Genomic DNA, 17,217 nt, shown 5'->3' on the forward strand with positions numbered 1-17,217 from the left:
CCCATCCCCACCCTACGCCAGGGGTGTCCCAGAGCTGGCAGTGGTCGATGTGCGTGGATCGGAGAAACTCGAGCTTTCAGAGGGTTGCCCTGTCTCAGTCTAAGTCAGGGGGACACGGGCAGCTTGACCTTCCCCGCATTGCCTTGGTGTAAATCCAGAAGCAGCAGTGATGGCGGTGCAGGTGCATCTTGGCCTATGCCTTTTTAACGGTGGCCTTGTGGTACTCTGTGCTTTGGCCTGCGCTGTCTATATCTGGCAATAGTGACACGGAGAGTACAGATAAGGTTTGGTCTCAACGTGCTACTGACACAAACTTAAAACAGTGTAATTATAGCTATCTAAGTGTACTATGTTGAATTTGATATTTTTTTTTTGACTAGTAGTAAAGCCAAGTAGCAAAATTCGGATTTACATCTGAATGCCCTTAATGTGTTTTAAAGTCACAAAGAATGTGTTCTTATAGTAAAAGAAGCTTGTTCGTGTTGGCATGGTGACCTGTATTTTCTGAAAGTTAGGTTCAGAACCCCGATTTCTTCTAGCGTTATGTTTTTAAGTCTCACAGGTACATATGATTTGGGTTAATCTTCAGTGCTATATATACATGGTATTTTGGTTATGACTATTTCCTTCACTTCTAGATAGAAAAGCTATTCTGAAGAATACCGAAATGGAAAATTTAATTACCTTCAACGAAAAAAATAAATATGAACCAGTTGGCAGTCTGTCCGTGACTATGGAGAATCAGATATTGCTTGATATAAGATCAGTAATAGACAGTGGACTTGTAACTGAAATATTTAGTCAAAATAGTCCTGTTAGTTCTGAAAACTTTAGTCTGGAAACCAAAGTCATTAATAACCCCATTGAAGAAGGATTGCTATCTAGTCAAGACAATCATTTATGCACTGTAAATGTGGGAGAGACTTTGTTAGATCACTTCAAGTATCCACTTCCCATTGAAAATCAAAATACAATAGCAAAAGTTGAAGTACAGGCACATGGAAACAACAACTGTGATGATGAAGATCTTGAAAAATACAAGGAATTAAATCTTCCTGAAGAAGCTGAACATATGCATTCACCTTATCTGCCTTCAAATGGTCTCCACTTTCTCTCTTCTGTAGCGATGCAGCATAAAAATTGCCGTGTTCCAACTTCAAGCATTTTCTCTCCAGAAGGAACAGTCCATCAAAACGTCAGAATGTTACCAGTAAGATTAAGTGAAATAGGAATTTTTATATATCCATGCGTACTTGTGACTTAAACGTGGGGAATTGCCACATTAAAATTTGTCTGCATAATGCTTAAAATTATGTCATAAATTTTATACTAGAACAAACTTAGTAGTAAATACAGAAACAAATTTGGTTTGTATTGCCAGAAATAGCATGCAGTATGAACATATGGTTCTGACTGCTGTTCCTTTTTTGTCCGCATTATGAGCCACATTTTTAAATGCCTAGGTGGCTATTTTGCTCATTAAAAAAAAATCTTACCGTGTCACAAATGTACCCACTTTGGTCTTACATATTACTGTCTTTATTAGCAACTATTTGGTAATTGCAAAAAGTACAAATAGGATATTAACTTTGGTTCTTTAGTTCCACAGGTGACACACTTGCCTTCTTAAAATTTATAGTCTGAATGAGTGAAAAAGTAATTTATTTGCAGCAGTAAACCATAGCCTGTACTGTTTCATGTCCATGGGTAAAGCAGTTTCGTAAGAGAGATGCTTACCACTTTTGGCAGTTTTTCTGTATGGTCTGAAGTTACATTTTCTATGTTGGATCGATTACTATCTAGAAAGGTATGCAGCATAAAACTTCTTGTGATGCTCACAGGACCAAATCCACCTGCTTAATGCAGACTATTCATATGTAGAATACTTATGTGTTCTTGCATCTTTCTTTATGGCTGTAGAATATCATCTGAAAAAATCTCCAAATTTTAAGTGTGCACTGTGGCTGCTTCTAGAGGGGCATTGAGGTTTCCTCTGAGAAGTTATCTTGAAAAAATCGAACATACCAGCTGATATTTTTTCCCATGTAAATACTTTAACAAACAGTGCTGTTCACAGATTCAAAAACCAGATTAAAACAAAAAAACCCCAAACTCACAAAAATCACTTGGTTGAAAGTGAGGTCTGATTTTCCCTTGTGGTATCCCACCGAGTTTCCAGGCTGAAGCCAGGCAGGAGCTGTGGGGCTGTCTGTGCAGGAAACCTCCTACCACAGAAATCTTTGCTGACGCTACCCAGCCCAGTGTGTTTCCCAGTGGCATTTCATCCTGAGATGCTTGAGGTTTACCGTGACAGTTACCTTACATGTTTTGGTTTCAGGTTACAGTTACAGTTCAAAAGTATCATCTCTGGCTTGGAAGGTTGTTTACACACATGCTCAATATTATCAGTAGTTCTTATAATTGAAACGGTCCATCTTTTGAACGGTCAGATTCAAAAGACTGGTGGAAGCCTCTAGAAAATAAAGATGTGATTAATACGTAACGGTTGCTTTCTTCAAAGTCAAGTTGAAGATAATGAAAATTTGTTAGTCTCTGTACCAGGAGCTAAAAATGAGATTTAGAAAAAATCTTTCCGACCGGCTCCCTTCCTACTATCCTTACAGTTTATCACACTCAATCTGCATGTTTCCTTAATGTACCCTGTTTCTTGAACGTATTAAAACAAAATTCTGATCAGGTTATAAATAATTTTATTGAAATAAAGAAAGCTGATTAGCTGTTTCTACACTACTTGCTTACTCTTTTAAACTTCTGTCTATATAAAGAGGAAGCACAGCACACACAGATAGAGAGCAAATTGTCTAGTTTGAACAATTTCAATTCTAATTTGAAACTAGAAAATAGTTGGTTTCTGTCTTTGTTCTATTTTCTGTTTGTTGGTTTGGATTTGAAAATGCAAATGTAGGTAGTAAGTATGATGCTATTATAGTTGTAAATGCATTAGATCTGTACCATAACTGTACATTGAGCAGAAAACGCAGAAATAATATTCAAGGCATATAACAGTATCTGGTAATGCTGAATAGGCCACAGCATTTATGTGCTTAATTATGTCATGAAAATGTAAAAAATTTCCAAATTTCAAGGTCACTTTAAATCAGTTTTTTGTTTAATCATTTGGCTTTTAAAAAATGAATCATTTAATGCATAAAATAGTTACAAATGAAACATTCTTTCCTTCAGGTGTTCAGATCATTCATACCTCCAGTTGCAGGTGAGAATAAATGTATTTGTTATGATCAATTTAAAGGAATCCAAAACAGTACTATACAGTTACAAAACTTAATCAATTGCTTTAATGGTAAGTGCCCCAAGTGATTGAGGAGAGTGGGGTTTTTTTTCCCCCTCCTCTTACAAGCTTAGGGAGGCATTTAAATAGCTAAATAGATTAATTTCTGTGTTTGGCAAATTGCAGTATGAGCCTTTTCTGATAATGTTAATATAACTAAGAATGCTTGAAAGGAGAATGGACCACTCTGTTCATGTAGTTCACGTTGCTTCAACCACATACTTCAGTGTCTTACTTTTGATTTTCCCTTCTTCTCATACCACCTCCCCATTCCTTCGAGGAATGTGGGAGAAGGGACTGTGAAGAAGATATTCCTTGCAGCACAATTTTTTATTTTTTTTTATTGAGTTGACCAGCTTTTTTATTTCACTTTGAAATTTGACCACTGGTTATGAAAGCTATGTGGTTTGCACTGATGCTGTTGATGACAGTAAGCTTGTGAGCAGTTGTTTGGTGTGTTCTGCCCATAACTTGTTCACAATCCTATTCAGGGTTAAATTGATTCCTAGATTTGACCTTACAAGGTAGTTTATCCTAAAGCTAAATGAATTTTACCAAATGGGCACAACAAACCTTTTGAAGACATTGAAAAGATCCAGACTGAATTCTCTTTTCCTCAGCAAGCCCGTTACAACAGAATATTTCTTTCACAAAAATGTAATGCTGTAGTGACATCAAAATCTCTTTTATTGATGCTGTAAAGGAGTTCTTGGTATAAAACACCAATCCTTTTGTAAACAAAACATGCTTTATTTTATGTACTAGAATCTTCCAGTGATATCTGTGGCTTACCTCAGACTAGTGCTTCTGTCTATGATGAAATAGTAAGTATGCATGCAAGATTTTATTATTCTTGTAAGAATCTGTCCACGTGTTGAATGTCTAAAGTGTTGATTTATTCTAAGTGCCAGAGGGTAAAAGGTTCTTTCAAACACTGTCATATCTGATCTGTTCACAACAGCGAGGGAAAGAAAAATGTTGCTCTGTAGATTTCCTACACTGCTACATGGTGGAGGAAGGAAGAATAGCATCTGGATTTTTTGCTTGTTTCTGTTCCTTTTGGATCAAGTCTAGTTGGCTCCTGTCTTCCCCTTGCACGTTCTGGTTCCAGCTCAGGCCAGTTAGGGAGGGACGCTTCTAAGGCCACCTGAACACAGATTTCCTAGTGGGATTCTGCCAAATACCCTTGGGCAGCTGATTAGTGTTTGAGCCTTTATCACATGTGCATAGAGCTGAGGATGAAAATCTGGCTTTAATGTGAGCGTTGCCTGCCTATGGAGAGATGTTCTTTGCAACTTAATTATTCCCTTAAAATGCTTGAATTTTGCAAATGCGATTTCCTAGATATGTGCAAGACAAACTATAGAAATGTAGGTATTTCATGAAAGGGAGATTTCTGAATCTCAAGGTTTTCCATTTGGTGTTTTAAAATGTGTATTGAAAGGGGCAAGGCTTCATCTGGAAGTGTGACTTTTGTGAAGATGACACTGTAATAAGTTAATGGATCGGCAAGATAGGTGATAAATTGGTTTTCAACAAATGCAAGTGGCACCGCATCTATGATGGAATGCCGTGACATGCAGTAGTTGATTGTTGTAACAAAAGTTCATTTTGGAACAATCTGATTTAGGTATAATTGAATTTGCAGTCCAGTCTCAGATGACTCCTTCTTGCTTAGACTAAATCCCAATGATCCCCAACCAAGTTATATAATTCAATATTAATTTTTGTTTTGCACAATTTGCTGTGACTGTTGCCTAAATTCTCCAAGGCACTTTAGAAATCAGTTGATGCTTCACGGTGTTGGAGAGACTGAACACCATTGTTACTGTGAAGTTCATTGTTACTCTTCAGGAATATTTTTACTTGAAATATAAGCAAAAGTCATTCTGCTATTGACAAGTAAATTAACTATTCTCAGTATTACATTTGAACACAATCTTTGCTTTAAAATATATGATTTATGTGGATAAATTTTTAAATTTATTGTATTTGCTTGGAATTTAAAGTAGATTTTAAAGCATGCCTGCTAAAATTTAAAACTTTATATTTCAGGCTGAGGTAAGAGAGGCAGTTAGTAATGTTATCGAGAATCACCAAGACAGAGCAATTTTTCAGAGTTCAAATGTTGACCAGTCTGGCTGCAAGTTATTAACATTGCACAGTGTACCAGAGGAATCCAGATGTTCACATAGAAATGATTCCAAACCTGTGGTAATTATATCCTGTAATTGATAACAAAATTATATGCTAGAGAAAATTAACTTATTTGTACCACACTAGCGTCAAGAATTCCCAATTAGTAAGTGCTGTGTCAGGAATAATAAGCCAGTCCCTTCCTTGGACTCACAGTCTAAATTTTATCTAGTTATAGTGCGACTTTATATATGTATAAAACATATTATTTTCTATTTAACAGCTGGAAAAAAACCCCAAACAATGTGAAGATTACTTCGTCCGAAGGAAAAGTCTTTAAAATCACAGCTAAATAAATGAAATGGAACATGAACAATTACAGTGGCATGTTCTGGTTAGGGAACTGACTCTGAAGCCAGCACACTACTAAATAGCTAGAATATGCTCTGCAAAGCCCCGTGGAGCAATTTAGAGAACCATGAATCCATATCACCTAGGTTGAGGAGCTACAGCTCAATAGCTGCTTCCGAAAATAAATTGAAATTAAGGGTCAAAAAGCAAATATTTTTATGCATAACGATCCATTTGTTTGAGCGATTCCAGCCTGTGATTATGAAGCTTTATAAGACAGGTGTTACTCTTATGAAAACCTTTATAGCTATATGCTTAGAATTACAATTTCTTAGATGAAAGCTAATCATTAGTTATTCATTCCAGGTTATTTGCCAGTTGGAAGGAAGTACTCAAATACTCTGTATAAACAGTTGTGGCACACAAGAACTAAAACCAGTTCATCTAATTCCTGAGTACCACGACCAACATCATAATTATCTTCAATCAGGTACAATGAAAATGAAAATTATCTCTAGCCTGTCAGATAATATTTCATATATTGTTAACGTGCAACTGCATGTGTTTATGTTCTTAAGCAGCAGCTGTGGGAGAGAAGCCAAAGCTAATGTAGCTATCACCAGTCGTTATTTTATTTTATTTTATAACTGAAAAAATTGCCAGTCACTTCAGTGTAATAAGAATGACGTAATGGATATGTTGAATTTATGGAAAGTTTTTAATATACAGATTAATTTCCATATAAAGCACAGTTAGCATGAGCACCTGCATACATTTGCCTTTACCCTAGCTTGCCACCAAGTGTCACTGTTTCTCTAGAAATGAAGAGCAGCGTTGAGGGCTATCGGTGCACTTCAGCCTTGGGATTCAGAATGTCTCACTAATATTTACACAATTACGTGAACTTGAAATGCCATCAGTTTTTAAAGAAAGTGGTTTCTGAGGACCTAAAGTTAATACCATTTAGAAGGAGTAACACATTTTCTTCTGAGTGACAACAAAGTATTTGAGTGTCATTTAGTTTTAATTTAAATAAATATTTATTTACCTAAATATAACCTCCTCTGAAACATTAGCATGGTTTATTTCGTTATTATAATATTAAAAATATATTTTATAAATTATATATTTCAAATATATAAATTATATAAAGTATTATAAAATATAAATATATTTATAAATTATAATTTTTTTACAGTAGTGCATTTTGATGTCCATGCAAAACCAAAGCCTTTTAATATTAGGCACCATACAAGCATGGATATTGCTCTAGATATCAATAGGTGCTGAGTGAGAATATCTCTCAGCAGATGCTCCAGGTATGAAGCCTGTTTACTTTTATTTGTCAGAAGCCACCAGAAGAGTAAACCAGCCACATTTAACTTAAAGGTCATGTTCCTTTATGAAATTCAAACTCTCATTCATTTGCTGTAATGTTAGGGAAGAAAAAGTTGAGGAGGAGTGTGCTGGCAGATATGTTTTTTAGTTTTTATTTGCCTGACCTTTCTTCTGTTTTACTCATCTTCAAAACAAGTAAAAGAAGTAGGTCTAGAAATTACATCTAAAAGTTTCTGGGGACTGATCTCTTCAACTTCTGAATTAAGTTGCCCTTTGCCTTCCCTTTTTTTTTTTTCCTTTTTCTTCTTTAGATGGGAAGGAAGGAAGTACAGGCATAAGATTCATCTCGTAATCTTACTATGACTGATGTTTACTTTTTTCCATATAGGCTTACATGCAGTTCTTCACCAGCTATGGTTTTCTCCATGAGCTTTTCGTAATTTTTTTCATCAAATTTTTTTTTTTCTGTTCCAGATGCTTTCTCAGAACTCTGGAAATTGTAAAATAAGAACTCAGGATAAATATATTTAATTGTTTATGACATTTTACTTATTATATCAAAATATTTTAAGTCTATGTCATTTGAATTTAAATGTACTGGATGCATAGATTGAAAACATCATGTGCTCAAGTTCCTAGATGACAAATTGGTGGTGGGTTCTTCCGTCAGGGTTATTTTTGTGTGGTCAGGTTTTTGTTCTTGGGTTTTTTTGCAATGGGAAAAACATTTCTGGAGAGAAAACTTCTAGGTCCTTCATTGACACTATTTATTGCAGAGTAAATTGTAGGAGAAAGTGCGGTTCTGCTGTCTTCAGGTAAATGTCTTCTTTTCAGATGTGGACAACCGTGTAACATCTGTACTGGGGCAGTTTTTGCCTATTCCAGGTGAACCTGTTCTGAATGAACAAGAGGTAAAGAAGCTTTGTTCTTTAAAGTTGTGAAGTACAATATACACTCTTGCATACACTGTAAGCATTTTCTAAAGACAGTTTAGCTAATTTGGACAGATTAGTTCTGCGCTCTGTGTACTTTCTGCATATAAAGGTTTATGATTTCAACATTTTCTAGAAGTAATACCAGGATTAAAAATACAGTTTTCCATAAGAAAAATAAAATTATTCCAGTTTTGAAACCTTGAATTTGGTGTTATTCCTTTCTGGCAGAAAAGGACCTGGGGGTTCTAATTGACAAGAGGCTGAACATGAGCCAGTAGTGTGCCCAGGTGGCCAACAGGGCCAATGGCATCCTGGCTTGTATTAGAAATAGTGTGACCAGCAGAAGGAGGGAGGTGATTGTCCCCCTGTACTCAGCACTGGTGAGGCCACACCTTGAGTATAGTGTCCAGTTCTGGGCATCTCAATACGAGAGAGATATCGAGGTGCTGGAGCAAGTGCAGAGGAGGACAACGAAGCTGGTGAAGGGCCTGGAGAATAAATCTTATGAGGAGCGATTGAAGGAGCTGGGACTGTTTAGTTTGAGGAAGAGGAGGCTGAGGGGAGACCTCATCGCTCTCTACAACTACTTGAAAGGCCATTGTAGAGAGGTTGGTGCTGGTCTCTTCTCACAGGTAATTAGCAATAGAACAAGAGGGAATGGCTTCAGGCTGCAACAGGGTAGGTTTAGGCTGGACATTAGGAAAAAATTCTTCCAGAAAGAGTGGTCAGACACTGGAATAGGCTGCCCGGGGAGGTGGTGGAGTCACCATCCCTGGATGTGTTTAAGACTCGTTTAGATGTGGTGTTAAGGGATATGGTGTAGGGGAGAACTTTGTAGAGTGGAGATGATGGTTGCACTCGATGATCCCAAGGGTGTTTTCCAACCTAAATGATTATATGATTATATAGATTATGTTATTTCTGACAACCATTTTAAGACCCTTTTGGGGTGAAGGAAAACACATTGACTTTTACCAAAAGGGGAATATTTTCTTCCAGTAGGAGTTTTTACAGTCTTTTCTCTTGATTAGGATTTAACAGTAATTAAGTCTTTATAAATTTTTTCAATTTTTTTTTTTTGTTAATGAAAATTGAACAGAAGACTAAAAGTCTTTGCAGATGTTTGGCTTCTCGTGTTATTTCCAACAGAGCTGGTAGCAAAAATCACACAAATTTTTAATTGTTAACTTTTGATTTGTATGAAGTGAATATGTGATATTGGTACAAACATAGCAAACAGTTTGTGGATAGCAGTTACTATTATAAAAGAGGGAAGAAAAAACCCAGGGGCCAGATCGAACAATGACCTAGGGAGTCTTTCATCTCTACTGTAGTCTAAACATTCTGGAGCAGTGACGTAGACAGGTTTGTAATTTTTCTGTAACTTTATTCCAAATTAGTCATTTCCTGGATTTCTTCTCTTGCTTTAAATATATTAATGTTCCTCTTCGTTATGGTCAGCTAGATTAATCAGCTATTAAAATAAGTTATTTACAATTATGCACTGTCCCTCCATAATAGGTAACATCAGCATAATACTAGTTGTTCTTCCCTTGTCTCTCTCCATAACCAGGCCCTTATTAATCATATGTCTGAAGAGACATCCGATCTGCAGTGTGTTTTCTTGACCTGTGAGCTGATTCTCTTTTTAAATTTTGTGTAGTCGTCAACCAATTAGTTGTCATATTGCAGCAGAACATAACGTAAATCATCAAGTCACTACCCAGTTTCAATTGACTACTGGAATTAAAACAACTGAACCTAGAATTATCAGACAATTTAAAACAGTGCACCAACACTGCAGCACAGAAAGCTGGTTTTCATTCTTCGCATGTGGAGAAATGTGATTCCTGACATACTGAATGGTTTCCAAGAGGAGATGCATGCCATTTTCATGACTCTCTACTTCCATGAGTTTTTGTCAGTAACTTCAGCAACCAAATTATCCCTGAAGTGTTTTCTTTGTTAACTTGCAAGAGTATTTTTTTAAAAAATTAACATAAACAGCATTTTATTTTGAACAGTTTGAAGATGGACCCTTACAACCAGTAGCTGGCACCACCACATTCCATCTGGAGTCACATCTGCATGGGCCAGTGACAATGACCTCAGAGGGGTAAGATGCATGAAACATCTTACATGCATGATGACTTTTTAATTTTAAACTCCAATGACTCCTAGACATCTTAATGTTGCATAGCTGCTTCTCTCTTGTGAAAAAAATGCGGTTCTCTGTGAATGCTTTGGGTATATATCTTGGTAGTCATGATGCCAGTTGCTGGTGGTCAAGACTACGTGGCATAGTTTCAGGTTTTCTCAGGTCAGTGCAATTGTGCTGTCCATTTCCCCGAAAAACATTTAATTTTCTAAGTTAATTGATATGTTTCCAAATCTAATTAGCATGTGTTTAGTCTGTATTTCTAACAGTAATGGGATTTTTAAAATAATATTTAATTGCAGCTCATTTTTGACTAAGAGGCAGATGCAACCCAGTGTGAAAGGTGAGAGAGCTTTGCAGTTCCACAACCGTTATCAGGTTGTAGAACTACGGGCAAACCTGTCTCAAGTAGTGACATCTGGTGGATAGAGGGAGATTATGCTTATTCTCTTTTTCTCACGTGATCTGTGAGGCCACACTTATTAAGTAGCACCGATATTGATGTAAAAAAATAAAATCAGTATTTTTTCAAAACTATAGAATAATTAGTTTTCATTGTAGCATTTTGTATATTTTGTAATTTTTTTCTCATTTTTTTCCCTTTTCAACCTGTGTAGCTTACCTTTTGGTTCAGGGGTCACAAAGTCTAAGAAACCATGTAACTGCACAAAATCTCAGTGTCTTAAATTGTAAGTAATAATTTATCAACACTCAGTAAATCCTAATAACAGTGTATAGATGAAAGGACAAACATACAAGAAATGTGTGCTTTAAAATGAACAGTACATACGTGTCAAAAATTACTCATCTGATACTGAGTTAGAAAGATCCACAGTTGATGTAAATGAGTGTCACACAAGCTCAGAATTTGGTGCACAGGTGTAGATGATTGCATATAATCCAAGTATAAAAAATAAAAAGAGAAGCTAGAAGAATTGTTCAAAGAATATCTGAAAAATCCTACGTAGAATGTAAATGCTGTATACTAAAATATAATTTCTCTGTCTTGCTGCTGCTCTCATATATAAATAATATGCACAGAGATGTATACATGATAATTAAAGTTTGATTCATTGGTGGACTGGGTGTATTTTACAAAACGTAAAATTAAAAGAGAGAGAGAAGCTCTTTGCCTAAGTTTGGATGTGATTAAATTACAAAAAAAGGAACATCTTTCATGAGTAGAAACTGAGCATTCTGCCTAGACATAGAATTTAAATTTTAAAAGTTACACTTAAACCAGTTAATGTTTTCATTTCTTATGTAATTTTACACGTTAATCATAGATACTGTGATTGCTTTGCCAATGGTGAGTTTTGCAACAACTGCAACTGCAATAACTGTTACAACAATCAACTTCATGAAAGTGAGCGATTTAAAGCCATTAAGGTAAAAAAAAAAGAACAAAAATTCAGTACACATTGGATGAGCTTAATGTATGAAAAATATAGCAGTATTGTTTTTCAACTAGTTACAGTATTTGAAATATGTTATTTTTAACCTAATTAAAGGTAAATGTTGCCTCTGTATTATTCTTACATAACAAAATCTAGGGATTTCTTTTCCTTCCTTTTATAGTACTTCTGATACTTTGGATTAAAACTAGTGATGCGTTAACTGAATGATAATTTTTATTCTTGCAAGGAAGTATTCAAACACAAATTTAATTTCAGAATTTTTTTTCACTTGAAGGAAAATTTATTGTATTCGCGAAGTCAGACAGTAGTTACAGGAAAACAAATTATTACTATCCAAATTATTATTCTCATTGTCAGATCTTCTGCAGTTGTCTGTGTTAATCTTTCTGGCTGACCCATGCAGCAATGCAAAGTTGGCTTTCCTCGCAGTGATGCTGAATCCTGCACTAGTGAGAAGCAGGTTGCTTCTATATTTGGAGAATGATTTTATTAGTGGAATAAAGAATAATATGTGGGCTAATTTTTGTGTGTATATCAAATTGCAACAATATGGGCAATAATTTAATCTAATATATATGTTATGTTTTGTAAGTTTAAAAGTGATAATGTAAAGTCTTATTCTACTGCTGATACTTTAAGGATATATTAATGGCGTTGTGCTTCTTGTATGCAACTCTCCAGAACTCTTTTTGTATCATTCACATCATGTTGGGATTGTACAAAATGTTGATCTAACTAGAGTCAGAGCTTTGCCACATCCAACTGCCACAGAAATTTCGGCTCTCAATATGGAACAACTAGTTTTCAAATCAGATGCTCATCTGTAGTTCAGCTGATGGGGTTATTGGTGTCTAAGCACTCCTTTCACTGCCGCAGATGGCATCTTGTAGGGCATAATAGATCTTTTTTGTCACTGATGAAAGCATACCTGCGCCATCCATAAATATTGTACATAAAGAGCATATAACCTCTTTAACCTGCCTTTTCGTAGTCCATGGCATTGTGAGGTCTTGGGGCCTAATTAAAACCTGCTGTTTCAATCCAATGCTGATTTCAGTAAATGGTCTTTGTCTTGGGCCATTAATAAAACACGATATGTTTAAAACTTCTGAGATGTATGTAACTAAGTATGCAAGGGTTCCTTCTTCACGGGCAACTTTCTATTTCTGGTGAAAGTAGTGTCAGCAGTGAAAGAAAACCAGACCTAAGTAGTAGATGGGTCATTTAGGTTATTCCATAAAAATAATGTAAGTTGCTTCCTGTGGTACAGCCAAGTCAGGTTACTGTTCTGGAATCTTTGAAATCCTGCTGTCACATGCCATGGAAGACTCCTTTATCCATGGGCTTCATACCACCGATAGTGATAGTGAAAAGTAAGAACTTCTTTGTTAAACATTGGATCAGAGTCATTCAGGTGTTCAAAGACATTTCTTTGAATTTCTCATAATCTAGCAATTTTTGATTTAGGCCTGTCTTGAAAGAAACCCTGAAGCTTTCTTACCAAAGATTGGGAAAGGGAACCTAGGAGAAATTAAACCTCACCATAATAAAGGATGTAATTGCAAGCGCTCAGGATGCCTCAAGAATTATTGTGAGTGCTTTGAGGTGAGTCATGTGAACTTTCGTTAGTTTCTACCTTAACATTGACTATATTCTGTAACTAGTGCTTGCTGAAAATAATCAGTTTTCTTCTTTCTTTGAATTTTTAATCATAAAACTTTCTGAACATAAGAAGCACAGTCTCTTGTCACGTCTTTAAAAAACTGAATCTGGCTGAAGTTGATCAGCTAAAATTTTCTGAATCAGTAGCTCTCAGCTAATTCCTTGCTCAAAAAGAAATGAGGAATGTTTTTTTGCTAATCTGGGTAGTTTTTTTGCATCCGTGATATTTTGTTACCTTGCAAAGTTATCCAAAAATTCAGCGGAGGAGTGATTTGTCTACGCACAGAACATAAATCTCCACATCTAGAATAAGTCCCTGGTGGAATAGCTCCAATGGTTGCTCAAATGTATGTTTAATGTAAGATATATACAGTTTTTATTCTAAGTATTCTATATTTGCCAGGCTAAAATTATGTGTTCTGCTATTTGCAAATGCATTGGTTGCAAAAATTATGAAGAAAGTCCAGATGAAAAAAAACAGCTGAATGTGCTAAACTACATGGAGACTGTGAATAATGAAGGAAACAGCCTGGTTTTAGCATCAACATTCAAAACGTTACCAAAATTGAAGACAGACAGGTGAATATTTGGAAATAGCAATGCATAATCCATTGGTTTGACTTGATTAATTTTTCATATAACCATTATCATAATCATCTAAGAAATAGTGACTGAAATGAAAGATGGCTTATATACAAGGAATCACTTCACATAACATTTGCCATCTTGCTCCAATAAATAAAAAAAATATCTAAAGGAGAGGCTATAACTATTCTTTAAGAATACAGTTTACAGAGTTCAGGGATATGCATATTAGTCCTGCTTACAAAACAGAACTTATTTATTAATTAAACACTTATTTCATTCTCTCAACTCTTTTCCCCCTTTATGTTTTTCCTTCATTTCTCTGTTCATTCTTTTTTCCAACGTTCAAGCATTCATTTCTAACAAAACCTTGACCAAAGAAGTAGTAAGAAAATTATGTTATCAATATGTTTGGGATGTTCAGTTAATGTTTATATCACTGCTTCTTTCCCATCTTTTCTTCCTTTGGTCCACCTCCTGTCAATTTTATTTGTGTTGGCAATTTGGATTGTAAAATATTCTAAGAAAGCTGAACTATTGTGATGTTATGCTTTCTAACATAGTTGTAGCCTAATCTCTATTTTTGATTAGTTTATAGTAATTTGCCTAATAAATAGAAACACCTGTTAATAACAATTAACATTAATTAAACCACCTCTTAATCGATTTTAGGGAGCTTTACTCCAGGCTCTAAAACTTTCGGTTTGCATACATTATTTTCTTTGCTTCTTTGTATCAACCATTACCTTGAAATTCTTACCTTAATTCCATTTTTAAAATACTTTCTGATGATCTACTTTTAAAATGCTTTAATAATTTCCACCGTTGGTAGATGGGGTAAATGGTGCCAAGCTATGCTTTTGCTTGAATTGCAGAGTAGGATGAGGTACATTATTAATATAGTAGAATGAGTTATGATGTTCATGACTGGTAGTTTCAAGAGTTTACTCAAAGCAAGGCTGTTAAGGTGACATTCAGGGAATCCTTGAGGGGCTTGATGCTGTTTTCTTTAGCAGCAGTAGACTGAGTTTACATTTAGTACCTCCTAGACCCTGACTATCCCCTTTTAACGCATTTCCTTGTAGATGTAGCAGGATCTGACTATTGCATGCAGATGGAGGAAGAGGCTTGTTGTATAACCTTTCTCTGTCTGCACCTGTTGGGCAACATTTACATAAATTAATTATGCAGTGTGAACACAGTCTTCCATGTGACAAATTAGAAAATCTTGGAAGCAATCTGTTAGAAGTAGAAGCTATTCAGTGTAGATCAGTGAAATTCCTACAAGGATGTATTTCACAGTAATATTGCAGGTACTCTGATTCAGCTCTGTGCGTTCCAGCTATTAACTGGGTTTTGCAGTTTGTCTTTAACATTATTTTGTGTATTTAAAATTAGTTTCTTTTCCCCTGTTAGGCAACGAGCTGTATGCATACCTTTGGAAGAAGTGAAAGCCACATGTGCGTGTCTCCTGGTGCAAGCTGAAGAGGCAGAAAAAAGAGGTTACACTGTCTGTCTAGCTGAGCAGATGATCATGGAGGAATTTGGGAGATGTTTATCCCAGATCCTACATGCATAATTAAAATTTAAAGGACTGAAAGTTGAATAATGTTCAATGCATTATAAAGCCATTAAGTGTAAGTATTAATATTGATATATGTTGCTATAGTCTCCACAACTTTGCTACTTAATGATCTTACTTTGATTTTTCATAGGAATAATTTCATTGACTTCAGCTGAATTATTTCTGAATTATCCTGGTGTAAGTGAAACCAGCACCATATCTGGCATTTTTCTGAGTAACTTAATACTATAGAAAGCTAATTATATTTTCCACTAAAATAGATTTTCTCTGTAGTTAGGGCTTTCTGAGATGATTCTTCAGTCTTTACCTAGACTCTTATTAAAAGTAAGTTTAATTTAAAAGGCTTTATTGGATGTTTATGTGAGTAGAGATTTACTAAAAACTGAGTAAGAATTTCCTATCTTAGTTTGGTTATTTTATGAATTGTGAAACAATTTAATTTCCAGTGGTACTACCTCAGCAAAGTTTAGCTTTGGGTCTTCTCTGTTTTGGCAACTTATTTCTGCTGTCTGCAGATGTACTATTTTTAAAAACCAGAGCAATGTTGTCAGTAGGTTTAGTATTTACTGTTGGGGAAAAAAAACCCACACCAGACTTTGTTCAACATTAGATTTGTTAGATGGATAAGCCTCATAAAGAATAGGAGGAAGATGACCCCATTTTTACTCTTTGTAAAGTACAAGAATTTGTGGTGGGAAAATCTTTTATACACATAACATATAGGATTGAAATTTGCTGAATCCTACATTTGCAATCCAGTTTCTCTTAAAGCTTGGAATAGCTTTTGTTTAATTATTTTTTTTCTTATGTGGACTTTTTCTCTGTGACATTTTATCCTCTTCTCATTCTCACTGTTAGTATAATAATAGATTTTGTTTTCTGTAACAGGAGTAAACTATTTGATGCCATGTTTCTGGAAAAGAAAAAAAAATTGTTATCTAAATGAACTGATAGATTATATAAAAATTAATGTTCTTTGGTTTTAGACATTTTATGCTAAGTTAATAATACATGCTTAGATATTTTTGGCATTTATGCTTCACAGAATAAAGATATTCTCCATGAAAAATTGCTGGTGAGACTGCATGCTATTTTAAAATTTTGTTTAATAAGAAGGAGGGCTTTTTTTATTAGTGGTAATTGATATGAGAATGCATTGCATTTTATATCTTTCTTTTTAACAACTGTTGCTGGAGGTTGATGAAGGTTACAGGTAAAAATGGATTCTCAAAAGTGATATGACACCATCTGTACACTTCACCCCTTCCTGGGCTCTCCAGTTCCTAAGATGATTTCTCTTGGGTTTGGAATTAATACGTACATAAAGGCATCATCTTAAAAATTATTTGTCCCCAGATAGAATTACTGTGAAGTCATAAATCAGAAGAACAGACAAGGGCTGTATAGTCAATAGAGATTCCATAAGGACGCAAAGCATGAAGAAAAGAAGAAACCGGCCTGTATTACTAAATCATGCCTTGAAATCAAATCTCAGAAATCGACTCACTAAAATTCCCAGTGGAGGTGAGTGAGGGTCAGTAGGATTAACATTAGTAAACAAGAAACTAAGGTTAGGACTTGTGATGTAAGTATGGATTAAAAATAGCAATTAAGAATATAAATGCAAAAAAAAATTAAAAATTATTCAGAGGAGTAAAAAAAGATAAATATATTGTAAGAGGAACTGTTAGAATCCTTGAAAAACTGAATTTAGTGTAATACGCTCTTATCTTCAGATG

General features: G+C 35.1%; 1 protein-coding gene across 1 annotated transcript; it reads left to right on the forward strand.

Moving 5' to 3' along the window:
• Nucleotides 1-667: 667 nt before the first annotated feature.
• Nucleotides 668-15,502, forward strand: TESMIN (testis expressed metallothionein like protein). The gene is given in 8 exon segments (XM_063331755.1): nt 668-1,210; nt 6,164-6,287; nt 7,970-8,046; nt 10,095-10,186; nt 11,515-11,617; nt 13,114-13,251; nt 13,712-13,887; nt 15,310-15,502. Coding segments are annotated over 8 exon segments (1,446 nt in total).
• Nucleotides 15,503-17,217: the final 1,715 nt, after the last annotated feature.

The sequence above is a fragment of the Chroicocephalus ridibundus genome, chromosome 4 (assembly GCF_963924245.1).
Source record: "Chroicocephalus ridibundus chromosome 4, bChrRid1.1, whole genome shotgun sequence".
In the NCBI taxonomy this organism is placed as follows: Eukaryota; Metazoa; Chordata; class Aves; order Charadriiformes; family Laridae; genus Chroicocephalus; species Chroicocephalus ridibundus.